The sequence below is a fragment of the Epinephelus lanceolatus genome, unplaced genomic scaffold (assembly GCF_041903045.1).
Source record: "Epinephelus lanceolatus isolate andai-2023 unplaced genomic scaffold, ASM4190304v1 scaffold28, whole genome shotgun sequence".
NCBI classification, from domain to species: Eukaryota; Metazoa; Chordata; class Actinopteri; order Perciformes; family Serranidae; genus Epinephelus; species Epinephelus lanceolatus.
Genome location: NW_027556810.1, coordinates 106144 through 122853, shown reverse-complemented (window position 1 = coordinate 122853; position 16710 = coordinate 106144). Strand labels below are relative to the sequence as shown.

Here is a 16710-nt window from a genome sequence, read left to right as displayed (position 1 = left end):
CCTGATTCATTAGCCTTGGCTGAACCTGAGGAGGTGGACTGCCCCTGGGCTGAGCCTGAGGAGGTGGACTGCACCTGGGCTGAGCCTGAGGAGGTGGACTGCCCCTGAGCTGAACCTGAGGAGGTGGACTGCCCCTGGGCTGAGCCTGAGGAGGTGGACTGCCCCTGAGCTGAGCCTGAGGAGGTGGACTGCCCCTGGGCTGAATATCAGTGCCTCCTCCAAAATACTTACTTATTACTTATTATTTAGTCACATAAACTACTATGGTCTGCAGTAAACAGCATATCTCAAACTATAAGTTAACTAAGTTAATTCATTAATGCAAAAACATGTCGCTAGCAAACGTCACCGTGTCTGTAATTAATGTTAGTTGTTATTAAACATTTGCTATCAAACGTTGTGATCAAAAACATTGTTTTCATGCCAAAAAGTGGCCCAGAATATATGTGTATAGGCTATATATATACATATATACAGTACAGGCCAAAAGTTTGGACACACCTTCTCATTCAATGCGTTTTCTTTATTTTCATGACTATTTACATTGTAGATTCTCACTGAAGGCATCAAAACTATGAATGAACACATGTGGAGTTATGTACTTAACAAAAAAAGGTGAAATAACTGAAAACATGTTTTATATTCTAGTTTCTTCAAAATAGCCACCCTTTGCTCTGATTACTGCTTTGCACACTCTTGGCATTCTCTCCATGAGCTTCAAGAGGTAGTCACCTGAAATGGTTTCCACTTCACAGGTGTGCCTTATCAGGGTTAATTAGTGGAATTTCTTGCTTTATCAATGGGGTTGGGACCATCAGTTGTGTTGTGCAGAAGTCAGGTTAATACACAGCCGACAGCCCTATTGGACAACTGTTAAAATTCATATTATGGCAAGAACCAATCAGCTAACTAAAGAAAAACGAGTGGCCATCATTACTTTAAGAAATGAAGGTCAGTCAGTCCGGAAAATTGCAAAAACTTTAAATGTGTCCCCAAGTGGAGTCGCAAAAACCATCAAGAGCTACAACGAAACTGGCACACATGAGGACCGACCCAGGAAAGGAAGACCAAGAGTCACCTCTGCTTCTGAGGATAAGTTCATCCGAGTCACCAGCCTCAGAAATGGCAAGTTAACAGCAGCTCAGATCAGAGACCAGATGAATGCCACACAGAGTTCTAGCAGCAGACCCATCTCTAGAACAACTGTTAAGAGGAGACTGCGCAAATCAGGCCTTCATGGTCAAATAGCTGCTAGGAAACCACTGCTAAGGAGAGGCAACAAGCAGAAGAGATTTGTTTGGGCCAAGAAACACAAGGAATGGACATTAGACCAGTGGAAATCTGTGCTTTGGTCTGATGAGTCCAAATTTGAGATCTTTGGTTCCAACCGCCGTGTCTTTGTGAGATGCAGAAAAGATGAACGGATGGATTCCACATGCCTGGTTCCCACTGTGAAGCATGGAGGAGGAGGTGTGATGGTGTGGGGGTGTTTTGCTGGTGACACTGTTGGGGATTTATTCAAAATTGAAGGCACACTGAACCAGCATGGCTACCACAGCATCCTGCAGCGACATGCCATCCCATCCGGTTTGCGTTTAGTTGGACCATCATTTATTTTTCAACAGGACAATGACCCCAAACACACCTCCAGGCTGTGTAAGGGCTATTTGACCAAGAAGGAGAGTGATGGAGTGCTGCGGCAGATGACCTGGCCTCCACAGTCACCGGACCTGAACCCAATCCAGATGGTTTGGGGTGAGCTGGACCGCAGAGTGAAGGCAAAGGGGCCAACAAGTGCTAAACACCTCTGGGAACTCCTTCAAGACTGTTGGAAAACCATTTCAGGTGACTACCTCTTGAAGCTCATGGAGAGAATGCCAAGAGTGTGCAAAGCAGTAATCAGAGCAAAGGGTGGCTATTTTGAAGAAACTAGAATATAAAACATGTTTTCAGTTATTTCACCTTTTTTTGTTAAGTGCATAACTCCACATGTGTTCATTCATAGTTTTGATGCCTTCAGTGAGAATCTACAATGTAAATAGTCATGAAAATAAAGAAAACGCATTGAATGAGAAGGTTTGTCCAAACTTTTGGCCTGTACTGTATATATATACATACATATATATATATATATATATATATATATATATGTATATATGTATATATATATATATATATATATATATCTACACTGAGAATTCTCTAGCATTTCTCTAGTTTTGAACTAACGTTAGCTAGCTAATTTGCTATTATAGGCTAACATAGTTGGAACCAAATATCAACAATAATTAGGGACTTTTTTAATTTGAGGAAACTTTTCAAAATCTCCTTGACACCAAACGTTACATTACCAAGACATGCAAACATACCTTTATCTTGTTGTTTTTTCTCCTCTTCCTCTTTCTTTCTTCTGTCCCTGAAGGGTATGTCCTTTGTTGCGACATTATTAGGCCTTCCACCTGCTCCTAGCTCCTTGGATGCGCAGTGCGCACTGCACAGCAGGATGCACACTTTACTAGGAGCTCTGACATTTAGAGCAGAGAGGCAGTAGGAAACTACACTCTGTTAACATAATATTGTCTTTTTGTTTGATAATATATGAATCATCATATAATAATAAATAAAAATAATAAAATAATTAATTACTTTTTTCTTTTTTTTTCTTTTTTTAAGTTCATTGCTCTTGGGGCCCCCTAGTGGTCACAGGGCCCTAAGCAGGTGCTTAGTTTGCTTATGCCTTGGGCCGGCTCTGGGCAGAGGACAGGCAGACAGACAGACAGACAGACAGACGGACAGAAAGAGGGACAGACAGACAGACAGAGAGACGGAGAGACACACAGACAGACAGACAGACAGACAGACAGAGAGACGGAGAGACACACAGACAGACAGACAGACAGACAGACAGACAGAGAGATGGAAAGACAGACAGAGAGACGGAGAGACAGACAGACAGACAGAAAGAGGGACAGATGGAGAGACAGAGAGACACACACATCAAACTGTACAACTCCTCCCTCTGAGTGGCCCTGGGACTATTTCACCCACTGTCAACATTTGCAATAATTTAATGTAACTTGTGCAATAACCCCATTTCACCTTGACTGTAAATATTCTGTGTATTATCTATTTATACTAAATGTATTGTGTAAATAATCTTGTTTAGGTTACTATATATATATATATCTATATATATATATATATATATATACTTTTGTTTTTTGTTAATAATCCTGTGTATTTGAACTATGTATTTGTAAATATTCTTGTTAAATTTCTTATGTTTTCACTTATCTTTCCACTCTTGCAAGGAGCACCTGTAGCGCAAATAATTTCCCCTTGGGGATCAATAAAGTATTTCTGATTCTGATTCTAAGGGAGGGACAGAAAGAGTGACAGACAGACAGACAGAGGGGCAGACAGACAGACAGAAAGAGGGACAGACGGAGAGACAGACAGACAATTTTCTGTTCACTGCAGCTACAAATTTTAAAAACGTAAAATACTCGGATACAACTGTTAAGTAAGAGTACTCTCGTAAGAGTATCTGGTTCAGTCTATAGAGAAGGAAACAAAACGCGAAAGAGAATTGTCCCTTCTCGCCTCCCGTCCGCTGCTGTTGCTGCACATGCGCGAAGAGAGGAGCCATTGGCAGCACAGCCGCTGCTGCACGAGGACTCAGGGAATACACGCGGAATATAATACGATCAAATAAAAATAAAAAGGAACCAAAAGACATTAGAGAGAGGAGACACAGAGGGAGGAGACATGAACCAGCTGGAGCGGTAAGAGACACAATTTTACCAATAAATACCCGGAACATACCCGGCACCACTCGCCGGCACTCTGTCACAGCTAACGGCTAACAGTTAGCATCAGGTTTGTTTATAAAGTAGTGGCAGTATCAATACACAGAGCTGACAGTAGTGTTTGTACCTGTAGTTTATAAAGTACTGACAGTAGTGTTTATATCTGTAGTTTATAAAGTACTGACAGTAGTGTTTATACCTGTAGTTTATAACGTACTGACAGTAGTGTTTATACCTGTAGTTTATAAAGTACTGACAGTAGTGTTTATACCTGTAGATTATAAAGTACTGACAGTAGTGTTTATACCTGTAGATTATAAAGTACTGACAGTAGTGTTTATACCTGTAGTTTATAACGTACTGACAGTAGTGTTTATACCTGTAGATTATAAAGTACTGACAGTAGTGTTTATACCTGTAGTTTATAACGTACTGACAGTAGTGTTTATACCTGTAGTTTATAACGTACTGACAGTAGTGTTTATACCTGTAGTTTATAACGTACTGACAGTAGTGTTTATATCTGTAGATTATAAAGTACTGACAGTAGTGTTTATACCTGTAGTTTATAACGTACTGACAGTAGTGTTTATACCTGTAGTTTATAAAGTACTGACAGTAGTGTTTATACCTGTAGATTATAAAGTACTGACAGTAGTGTTTATACCTGTAGTTTATAACGTACTGACAGTAGTGTTTATACCTGTAGATTATAAAGTACTGACAGTAGTGTTTGTATCTGTAGATTATAAAGTACTGACAGTAGTGTTTATACCTGTAGTTTATAACGTACTGACAGTAGTGTTTATACCTGTAGTTTATAAAGTACTGACAGTAGTGTTTATACCTGTAGATTATAAAGTACTGACAGTAGTGTTTATACCTGTAGTTTATAAAGTACTGACAGTAGTGTTTATACCTGTAGATTATAAAGTACTGACAGTAGTGTTTATACCTGTAGTTTATAAAGTACTGACAGTAGTGTTTATACCTGTAGATTATAAAGTACTGACAGTAGTGTTTATACCTGTAGTTTATAACGTACTGACAGTAGTGTTTATACCTGTAGATTATAAAGTACTGACAGTAGTGTTTGTATCTGTAGATTATAAAGTACTGACAGTAGTGTTTATACCTGTAGTTTATAACGTACTGACAGTAGTGTTTATACCTGTAGTTTATAAAGTACTGACAGTAGTGTTTATACCTGTAGTTTATAAAGTACTGACAGTAGTGTTTATACCTGTAGATTATAAAGTACTGACAGTAGTGTTTATACCTGTAGATTATAACGTACTGACAGTAGTGTTTATACCTGTAGTTTATAACGTACTGACAGTAGTGTTTATACCTGTAGTTTATAACGTACTGACAGTAGTGTTTATACCTGTAGTTTATAACGTACTGACAGTAGTGTTTATATCTGTAGATTATAAAGTACTGACAGTAGTGTTTATACCTGTAGTTTATAACGTACTGACAGTAGTGTTTATACCTGTAGATTATAAAGTACTGACAGTAGTGTTTATACCTGTAGTTTATAAAGTACTGACAGTAGTGTTTATACCTGTAGTTTATAACGTACTGACAGTAGTGTTTATACCTGTAGATTATAAAGTACTGACAGTAGTGTTTATACCTGTAGTTTATAACGTACTGACAGTAGTGTTTATACCTGTAGATTATAAAGTACTGACAGTAGTGTTTATACCTGTAGTTTATAAAGTACTGACAGTAGTGTTTATACCTGTAGTTTATAACGTACTGACAGTAGTGTTTATACCTGTAGATTATAAAGTACTGACAGTAGTGTTTATACCTGTAGTTTATAACGTACTGACAGTAGTGTTTATATCTGTAGTTTATAAAGTACTGACAGTAGTGTTTATACCTGTAGATTATAAAGTACTGACAGTAGTGTTTATACCTGTAGATTATAAAGTACTGACAGTAGTGTTCATACCTGTAGTTTATAAAGTACTGACAGTAGTGTTTGTATCTGTAGGTTATAAAGTACTGACAGTAGTGTTTATATCTGTAGATTATAAAGTACTGACAGTAGTGTTTATAAAGTACTGACAGTAGTGTTCATACCTGTAGTTTATAAAGTACTGACAGTAGTGTTTGTATTTGTAGATTATAAAGTACTGACAGTAGTGTTTATACCTGTAGATTATAAAGTACTGACAGTAGTGTTTATCTGTAGTTTATAAAGTACTGACAGTAGTGTTTGTATCTGTAGGTTATAAAGTACTGACAGTAGTGTTTATATCTGTAGATTATAAAGTACTGACAGTAGTGTTTATACCTGTAGTTTATAAGGTACTGACAGTAGTGTTTATATCTGTAGATAATAAAGTACTGACAGTAGTGTTTATATCTGTAGTTTATAAAGTACTGACAGTAGTGTTCATACCTGTAGATTATAAAGTACTGACAGTAGTGTTTATCTGTAGTTTATAAAGTACTGACAGTAGTGTTTATACCTGTAGATTATAAAGTACTGACAGTAGTGTTTATACCTGTAGATTATAAAGTACTGACAGTAGTGTTTATACCTGTAGTTTATAACGTACTGACAGTAGTGTTTATACCTGTAGATTATAAAGTACTGACAGTAGTGTTTGTATCTGTAGATTATAAAGTACTGACAGTAGTGTTTATACCTGTAGTTTATAAAGTACTGACAGTAGTGTTTATACCTGTAGTTTATAAAGTACTGACAGTAGTGTTTATACCTGTAGATTATAAAGTACTGACAGTAGTGTTTATACCTGTAGATTATAACGTACTGACAGTAGTGTTTATACCTGTAGTTTATAACGTACTGACAGTAGTGTTTATACCTGTAGATTATAACGTACTGACAGTAGTGTTTATACCTGTAGTTTATAACGTACTGACAGTAGTGTTTATACCTGTAGTTTATAACGTACTGACAGTAGTGTTTATATCTGCAGATTATAAAGTACTGACAGTAGTGTTTATACCTGTAGTTTATAACGTACTGACAGTAGTGTTTATACCTGTAGATTATAAAGTACTGACAGTAGTGTTTATACCTGTAGTTTATAAAGTACTGACAGTAGTGTTTATACCTGTAGTTTATAACGTACTGACAGTAGTGTTTATACCTGTAGATTATAAAGTACTGACAGTAGTGTTTATACCTGTAGTTTATAACGTACTGACAGTAGTGTTTATATCTGTAGTTTATAAAGTACTGACAGTAGTGTTTATACCTGTAGATTATAAAGTACTGACAGTAGTGTTTATACCTGTAGATTATAAAGTACTGACAGTAGTGTTCATACCTGTAGTTTATAAAGTACTGACAGTAGTGTTTGTATCTGTAGGTTATAAAGTACTGACAGTAGTGTTTATATCTGTAGATTATAAAGTACTGACAGTAGTGTTTATAAAGTACTGACAGTAGTGTTCATACCTGTAGTTTATAAAGTACTGACAGTAGTGTTTGTATTTGTAGATTATAAAGTACTGACAGTAGTGTTTATACCTGTAGATTATAAAGTACTGACAGTAGTGTTTATATCTGTAGTTTATAAAGTACTGACAGTAGTGTTTGTATCTGTAGGTTATAAAGTACTGACAGTAGTGTTTATATCTGTAGATTATAAAGTACTGACAGTAGTGTTTATACCTGTAGTTTATAAGGTACTGACAGTAGTGTTTATATCTGTAGATAATAAAGTACTGACAGTAGTGTTTATATCTGTAGTTTATAAAGTACTGACAGTAGTGTTCATACCTGTAGATTATAAAGTACTGACAGTAGTGTTTATCTGTAGTTTATAAAGTACTGACAGTAGTGTTTATACCTGTAGATTATAAAGTACTGACAGTAGTGTTTATCTGTAGTTTATAAAGTACTGACAGTAGTTTTTAGGGTTCTAACCCCGAAGGGGTAGAACCCTTCTAAGATTGTACCGGTTTATTATTATTAGGGTTCTAACCCCAAAGGGGTAGAACCCTTCTAAGATTGTACCGGTTTATTATTATTATTGTTATTATTATTATTATTATTTTTTGTTGTCTGCCGCTTGAGCTCAAATTCCCGTGAGCTGGAATGAGCCAGAAACCTGAAACTTGGCCCAATGATTGGAAATGATGTGCATCAACTTTTATTAAAATATGAGCCCAGTCGGCCACATGGTGGCGCTGTAATTAAGGCTTAAAAATGACTTTTTTGGGAGGCCACGCCCCTCACACCATAAGTCTGATTGACTTGAAATTTGTCACACAGGTCCAGCTCAATGTGCTCTACAAAAAAGCCTCTGGGACCATTAAGCTCCGCCTGACTAGATTTTTTGCTAATTTGCATAATTTGAAAAACAGTAAAGTGACATAAACTTTTACAATTTTGACTTCATCAGCACCAAATTTGGTACACGGCTTTGGGGGATGACAAGACACATTTCTATTATAAATGAGCCAGATTGGTCAAAAAACATGGCCGCCACAGACCAATGAATCTTTGCTGTGGGCGGAGCTTAGAATTGATTGGCCATAACTCCCACACCCTTTGACCTATCATCACCAAACTTGGTGGGTAGGTCCATAATGAGACTTGGAAGCTGCCTACCAAAGCATTTTGAGCTCAGCCTATAGGGGGCGCTATAAATGCCACACATCTGTATCTCAAAGACCATTGGATGGAATTTCACCAAATTTGGTATGCATGCTCTAGGGGTGGCTATTAACTCATATCTTGAGTGCCATGTTGATAGGTGAAAGTGGGCGTGGCCTATTCGTCATTAACCGTCATAATTTGCGTTTTATTAATTTATGACCAGCTGGAAGGACCTAGGGACATGAAACGTGGTACATGGACTATAAATGACATCCAAATACTGCTCAAAAAATTTGGTCCCAATCGGCCTTATGGGGGCGCTATAACATAGAGTGTAAAGCTTGAAAGGCTCTGCCCGCCGCACCACAAGTGCTATTGACTTGAAATTTTACACACACATCCTCCTGATAGTCCTCTACAAAAAAGCCTCTTGCACCATGAATGCCGCCCTTACAGAATTTTTGCTAATTTTAATAATGTTAAAAACAGTAAAATGAATAAGCTTTTGAAATATTTGTGCTATCAACACCAAACTGAGTATGAGGCATCGAGGGACCGAGACACTCATTTCTATTATAAATGAGCAAGATCGGACGAAAAACACGGCTGCCGTCAAGCAAAGTGTCCTTGGAAAGGGCGGGGCTTAGCGAATATCGGCTGTAAAATGTTAACCGTTTTTCCGATCGTCACAAAACTGGGTAACGATCATCAGAAGGGGACCAAGAACACACCCAAAAAAAGATTTTGAGATTGGCACATAGGGGGCGCCACTGTTTTCTCCATTGAAAATGAATTACGGAATCTTCAAAAATCACAAAATTTCAAACGGTAACTACCAATTCATACTTTCAGCTAGAAACTCCATTCAAACTGGAAAATATTCAGCAATTCCTTGACTTTTTACATATGATTCAACTTTTCAATCCCATTCAAACTTTCCAAAATATTCAGCGTTTTCTGAAACTTGGTTATAATGGAAGTCAATGAGAAAATCCTTCAAACTCACTCATCTTCACCCACACTTTACGAACTCATACATTCACGTAGAAACTCCATTCCAACTCTGAAATGTTGACATTGCCATGGACTTTCAGTGACTGATTCATATTTTCCATATCTCTTTTAGTTTTTCTACACCAGCTGTTTAAAAATCATGAAATTTTCAGCCCTTCTCAGAATTTATAATGGGTGTGTATTGCGTGGAATGTTGAGAGTTAGAGTGGGTGATGTCATCACTAGAGTGCACAGCACCTCTGAAATCATCAAGAAATTTTCTCTTAAACTCGCTGGTGCGGCCACATCGTTCACTCTACATACACAAATTGTACACCAAATTGTAGGAAAAGCCGTTCCGGTCGCAGAGGTGCGACCGCTGAAGAAAATGGATTTAGGGTTTTGGCTGCAGGTGGTCTAAAAGGACAACAAGTCCAACCAACTGCCCCATTCACTTTCAGGATATTAGGTTGTGTCTAAGTACAGCAGGTTTCACAACAGGTTGGCAGAGGCTAGAAATAGGCATCATGGCAGGGTGTACAATTTCTCCATTAGCATTTACTATGGCAATGGAAGTAATCATCAGGGCTTTTAAGTGGGTGGTAGGTGGGGAGAGACGGCAGAATGGGTTGCATCTTCCACCAGTTAGGGCTTACATGGATGACATGACACTGGTGACCACAACAATGCCATGTACAAAGAGGCTACTAGAGAAGATAAATAAGAACCTCAAGTGGGCCAGCATGAAAATCAAGCCTAGTAAATCTAGAAGCATCTTGATATGTAGAGGGAAGTTAAGTGATAGGAAGTTTGTCATAGATGATGAGGACATCCCAACAATTAGGGAAAAGTCAGTGAAGAGCTTAGGTAGGTGATACAATGTAGAGTTGAATGATAAGGAACAGGTGGTGAAATTTAGAAAAGATGTGGCTGAAGGATTGGATAGAATAGATAAATCAGAACTTCCAGGAAAGTTGAAGTTGTGGTGTTTGCAATTTGGGCTATATCCTAGGTTAATGTGGCCATTGTCAGTTTATGAAATTCCAATATCTGTTGTGGAGAGAATGGAAAGGTCGGTTAGCTCCTACATTAGGAAGTGGTTGGGCGCTCCTAGGTGCCTAAGTAGTGTTGCATTGTATGGAAAAGGGATACTTCAGCTGCCAGTATCTAGTTTAACAGAGGAATTTAAATGTACCAAGGTCAGGACAGAGCTCTTGTTATCTGGGAGTAAGGACGTGGTAGTTAGGAGTGTGGTTCCAAATCCAACCAAGGGGAGGAAGTGGAACCGAAGATCGGCAGTTCAGGAGGCAGAGGCAGCTCTTAGACATGCAGAGATTGTAGGTAATGTTCAGTTTGGCCGGGGAGGCCTGGGGCTTGGCTCAGGTAAACCGGTATGGAATACAGCAGGCCTCAAAAATAAAAGAAAGCTGGTCGTAGAACAGATACACAGACAGGAAGAGATAGTAAGGGGTGCAAAGGTAGTGGCCCAGGCTAATCAGGGACAGTGGTTGAATTGGGAAAGTGTAGAGAAGAGGAAGCTTAGTTGGAGGGACCTGTGGAGTATGGAGGAGAATCGTATTAGATTCCTGGTAGGGGCTACATACGATGTGTTACCAACCCCCCAGAACCTAAAACTGTGGGTAAATGAGGACCCATCATGCCCATTGTGTTCACGTACCGCAACTTTAAAGCATATTTTGTCAGGCTGTAAAGTTAGCTTGTCACAAGGCCGATATACATGGCGACATAATCAGCTGTTGAAATGTTTAGCTGCAGGCATCGAAGGGAAACGAAGACAGGTGAATTCAGAAGGTGTTAAGGATAGGGGCTTAGTAATTCAGTTTGTCCGTGAGGGAGAGAAATACAGAAGGGATAAGTTAGTGAGGAGGCAAGGGTGTGGCCGCCTAGAAGGTGCTTGTGATTGGGAAATGCAAGTAGATTTAGGGGGAAAGCTTGTTGTTCCTCAGGAAATAGTCTGTACCAGGCAGAGGCCTGACTTAGTGTTGTGGTCAGTGAGTCAACAGATAGTTTATTTCATTGAGCTGACGGTTCCTTGGGAAGACTCAGTGGAAGAAGCCTATGAAAGAAAAAAGCTCAGATATGCAGACTTAGGAGCAGAAGCTGAGCAGCGAGGATGGAAGACTAGGATTTGTCCAGTGGAAGTGGGGTGTAGGGGATTCATAGCAAGATCAACTGTCTCACTCCTGGGGGAACTCGGAGTGCGGGGACAGAATTTGAGGAAGACAGTGAGGGAAATGTCAGATGAAGCAATTAAATGCAGCCAGTTTATCTATTACAGAAGAAATAATGTCAGCTGGGGGCCAGCAGGGGGAACTACTAAGCAGGGCACATAACTCCTTGAGATCAGGTGGAGAGATCCACTTCCTGTCAGGAGAAATCCAGGAAGAGGAAGTATTTAAGTGTGGGAGTGGCCTATTGGAATCCATTTTGTTTGAGGCCATGCGGCAAGGTGAGTGTGCTTGCTGATCCTGTAAGTCCAGTTAGCTCCTTTAACTTTAGCTTATATTGTAGTTATGCTATGTAGTGTGTGAAATAGAGTATGGTGAATGTGACAGGAAAGCTAGTATCAGCATTGCTTCTGCCTGGAGCTCGCATGTATGGAGCCTGGGTTTGGTTGAAGATGGCAGTGCTGTTTGGGCTGAGAAAGCCATGTGTAAGTAAGAAGGAAATCCAGGAAGAGGAAGGTTATTTAAGTGTGGGAGTGGCCTATTTGAATCCATTTTGTTTGAGGCCATGCGGCAAAGTGAGTGTGTTTGCTGATCCTGTGAGTTCATTTATCTCCTTTAACTTTAGTTTACATTGTAGTTATGCTATGTAGCGTGTGAAATAGAGTATGGTGAATGTGCTAGTAAAGGTAGTATCAGCATTGCTTCTGCCTGGAGCTCGCATAAACGGAGCCTGGGCTTGGTTGAAGTTGGCAGTGCTGTTTGGGCTGAGATCACTGTCCAGCCTCCTGGAGGTGTCATTGTTGTGAGGGCTCGTCCTGGGGAGGTAGACTGTACAGCCTAACCCGGCGGGGGAGTGTGATAGCCTAACAAGGCTTCCTTCTCTGGGTCTACCTCCTCTGTGGTAGTATAGGTAAGATAAAGGAGGTTGTTCGGTTAGTGTGGGGAGCAGTGAGACCTGGCATTAGGGGAGTGTCTCTGGGACGCCAGAGATCACTGTCTAGCCTCCTGGAGGTGTCGTGGGACTAACTTGACGAAACACCGGTGAAAGGAGGTTCCCACCCGATGACCCCAAAGACATGTTAGTTATCACTGCTCACGGGTCTGTATAGTTAAGCCTTGCCATAATAGCTTATCGTAGGGCTTAGGAGGATTATTCACTGAGTGCTGATCCCTTTTTTTTTTTTTTTTATTAGAGCACAAACTTCTTGTGTTTATTTGAATTCCATGTTAAGTGAGAGCCCAAATTTCTGGAAGAAAGCAGACCATTCCACTTATGTCCATCATGGCTCTGGCCTCATTTTTCACACCACAGAAATGAAATTTACACCTTTGTGATCCGCATCCTGTCCTCTCGCTCACGGTGTGCTTTTTGTAGCTGTAGCACTTACGGTTTTTCATTAAACAGTTGGAGTTTGAGAGGAACTTTTGGCTCAGTTTCTGCCTTTTCTTGGTGTATTTAAATTTGACTGTGCCATTGCCAACTGGTGATTGGCTGAATCAACTCCAGCCGTTCGGCCAATCGTCTGTGTGTCACAGCACAGTCAAATTTGAATATTTCAGCAACCTGACTTCTTTGCAGTTAAAGCCTCATCATACAGAGGTAATTACATATGTGTCAGTCTGCCTGTCTGGGTCTGTCTGTCTCTGTCTTTCTGTGTCCATCTTGGACATTTTAGACTGCAGTCTTTTTTAGCTGTTAAGTTAAGCTGTTTTTTCTATCTGTAAGTGGACATACACACAGACAGACAAACAGACTCACACATACACAAACGCGCGACAGCACGTGAACATACACACATTCAGGCATGCACACACACACAGACACACAGTGATACATTTACTGCTATTAATAATTAGCGTATTGGTATGGGGATACTAGTTGGCAGCGAGCATCAGGCACACTCAAAATTCCATGTGAAATTTTCTAGTTCATTCATTCACTCATTCATTCATTCTTGAAAATGAAAATTTCATTCATGAAAATTTCAAATGCTCTGCAGAGATCAGATGAAGGCCACAGGATTTGTTTAAAGCCAATTTCCCAATTGCATATTTGAACCTAGCAACAGCTTTCTTTTTAATTTCACTCTCAGGTCCATGCCTTGATTTACCGGCGATAACCCAATTTTTAAAAGCTTCTCTGGCTTGCTGGTGGAGTTCATCCACATACTCATTCCAGCCTGGCCTGAAGCTGTACTTTTTTGCTTTTCTCTGAATGAGTGGTTTACTAGCCTTATTCAGACCCTGCACAATTCTGTCATATAGTACACATAGCTCTTCTTTGTGATTTGGCATACCACAGTTGAAATTATCACACATTATAGCATCATATGGAATTTCAATGTTACCTATGGTCTTCTCAGTCAAGTCATGATAATGTAGCAGGTCGTTCTCTGAGAGTTTAGCCCACTCAATTTTCCCACCATGATTAACCTGATTATCATCCGTGGTCATTGTAGGTAGGTTTTCTACATTGAGCATAATAGAGACAGGCATGTGGTCCGTTGTTGCAAACCCATACAAAATCTCAACTTTATCCACACATTCATGGGCATCAGCTGTGCTTACACAATGATCTAGCCAGGATGTTGTATTCCAAGCCTCACTGACATATGTATAGCTATCTGTTGGCAAATGGATCTTACTTGTTAACAAGAGCTTATTATCATGACAAAATTCAACTAGGTATCGGCCAAACACAGACTTCCTGTCAGAGATATCTGCATTCAAATCACCCATTACATAAATACGGGTACATTCATTTTCTTCAATAAAAGAGCCAATAAAAGCAAGCTTTTGAAGATATTGGTCCTCGTTACTGGAACATTCATAAGGTGTGTAAACATTCAAAATGATAAGAACATTACCATTATAAGAAACTTTTATTGCAACACACCCGTCTACTCTCAATCTAATCACACTGATCAGAGGGTCATATTTTTTATGCCACATAATGGCCACACCTCCAGGTATTCTGCCTTGAACCAACCCCAAGCTCAAATCTGTGGTTGACTCCCCCACCCCATGGAAGTTACTATGAACAGAGTTAAGCTTGTCCAGGTCCTGTTTAGCAAGAAAAGTTTCTTGTAGACAAAGAATGTCAGTTTCCTCAAGGAGTTTGTCAACAACAAGTCGCTGTGCCTTATCCGCTGCATTGTGTCCTAGACGCAGGCCGCGTGTGTTATATGACACAATTCTCATGAGAAGTAGACAAATCTTATGCATGTCACCCAAGTAAGCAGCGATGGATGAAATGATTACTGCATGTCATTTACCCAAGCTTTCTCTTTACATCATGTTTCTCTCCACTCTCCTTTCTGCTTACATGTATAACTCCTTGTATGTTCACACAGTTGATCCTGGGTTCCAACTCCAATGTAGTTACTCAGTCTTGTTAATCATTAATGATATGGTGCAGATTTTAAGTTTAATACTATTATGGCCAGGACAGTCTGACAGACTGACAAACAGACATTGCAGATCTCTCTCACTCTGTGAGTTTTGCTAATATTTGATGACTTCCCATCCTACAACATAAGTGAAACAAACATGATGTCAGGACATTTTTTACCCTTGAAGAGGGCGGCACATGTAGGCCTATTTTAGATTTAGTAAAATGCCACAGATTAGCCTATGTTTTTAGAACTTCACCTGGTTGAACAATATGGTAAATAGGCCTACTATCATTTTGATTTCATTTGATTTGGAAACATAAAACATTACATAACATTTTTATAGACTAGTGGTTGTTCAGGTGGGGTTAAGAAAGATAAACACAAAAAGCAATGTTGTAGGAATTGAGCAGAGAGAAAACAATGACAGAGTACTGGGCCTATCCTATTTGTACCTAGCTAATGCATCTGGGTCTCGTTTCAATTTGGTTTTTCCGTAATTTGGTTTTGAAAGAGAAAACGGGAAAACGGAAGCACTTCCGTTATTTTGTTTTGTGTCTCAAAACGGAATAACGGGAAAACGGCCATATTTCCGTAAATCCGTTTCATTTTGAAAACAAAATATCAAACTATCAAAAGGTACACGGACCCTCACTACCACATAATACCACTTCATGCAAATGAAGCTATTATGTCATGTTTGAATAAAAAAGCCTGCATGTGCACATGTTGCTATAGTTATGTGACTTTTGAGGTCACACGAATATATTTAGAATGGTTTGATAATTTGCCACTTAGACCATGGGGAGGAGACCAGCTGAGTAAACTGATCTGTGGATGAGAAACTTGCAACTGAAGAAGTTACCCCCACCCCCCGGCCTAGACACTGGGGAAGGTAGGGAATCTTGAGGTGACCGGATGAGGGAACTTCTCATTTGAAGATCCAGATTAAGACAGTCTGTATCTTGATGGAGGTGGTGCAGGGGTGGAGGTGGGCTGGGAGTTTTGCTGAAATGACAGCTAGATGACAGCATAGAGAGAAATTTGACAGCTAATGACGGATTGGTAGAGAACAGGGAGAGGCTGGCAGACTGTGACTTGTTGAAATATGTGAAGAAGGGTGGAGCAAGAGGATAGTGGGAAAACAGAGAAGTGGCTTTGAGGTATACTTAAGGTAAACATTAAAATACCTATTGAAACTTTGAAATACGCATCAATAGGTAAAATTTCAATTTATGTTTTGATGTTCAAATGGAGTCTCTATGTGAAAGTATACCACAAATGTTATTAGCATGTAGGCTAGCTGAAAACCCGATTTCAAGAAATGTGTGACTTGGAAAGAGTATGTATTGCTTGGAGCTTTCAGGGACAGAGTGGGGAACGTCTTGCACTACGGCAGATGAGGGTCACGGTGGGTGGTGAGGGTCACGGTGGCTGGTTTGGGGCGGAACAGGTTAGAACCCGCAGATTGCCGCTCGCGGCTATATTTATATCTGTAGTTTACAAAGTACTGACAGTAGTGTTTATACCTGTAGTTTATAAAGTACTGACAGTAGTGTTTATCTGTAGTTTATAAAGTACTGACAGTAGTATTTATATCTGTAGATTATAAAGTACTGACAGTAGTGTTTATATCTGTAGATTATAAAGTACTGACAGTAGTGTTTATATCTGTAGTTTATAAAGTACTGACAGTAGTGTTTATATCTGTAGATTATAAAGTACTGACAGTACTG

The 16710-nt window shown here is 39.4% G+C and overlaps 1 protein-coding gene across 1 annotated transcript in view; it reads left to right on the top strand.

Annotated features, from left to right (window-relative positions):
* The first annotated feature begins 3622 nt into the window (after positions 1 to 3622).
* Positions 3623 to 16710, top strand: part of LOC144462220 (eukaryotic translation initiation factor 4E type 2-like) — a 30854-nt gene continuing 17766 nt past the window's right edge. Inside the window, exon 1 of the mRNA XM_078166029.1 lies at positions 3623 to 3785. Coding sequence (XP_078022155.1) covers positions 3769 to 3785 — 17 coding nt within the window. The 5' untranslated portion in view covers positions 3623 to 3768. The remainder of the gene's footprint in view (positions 3786 to 16710) is intronic.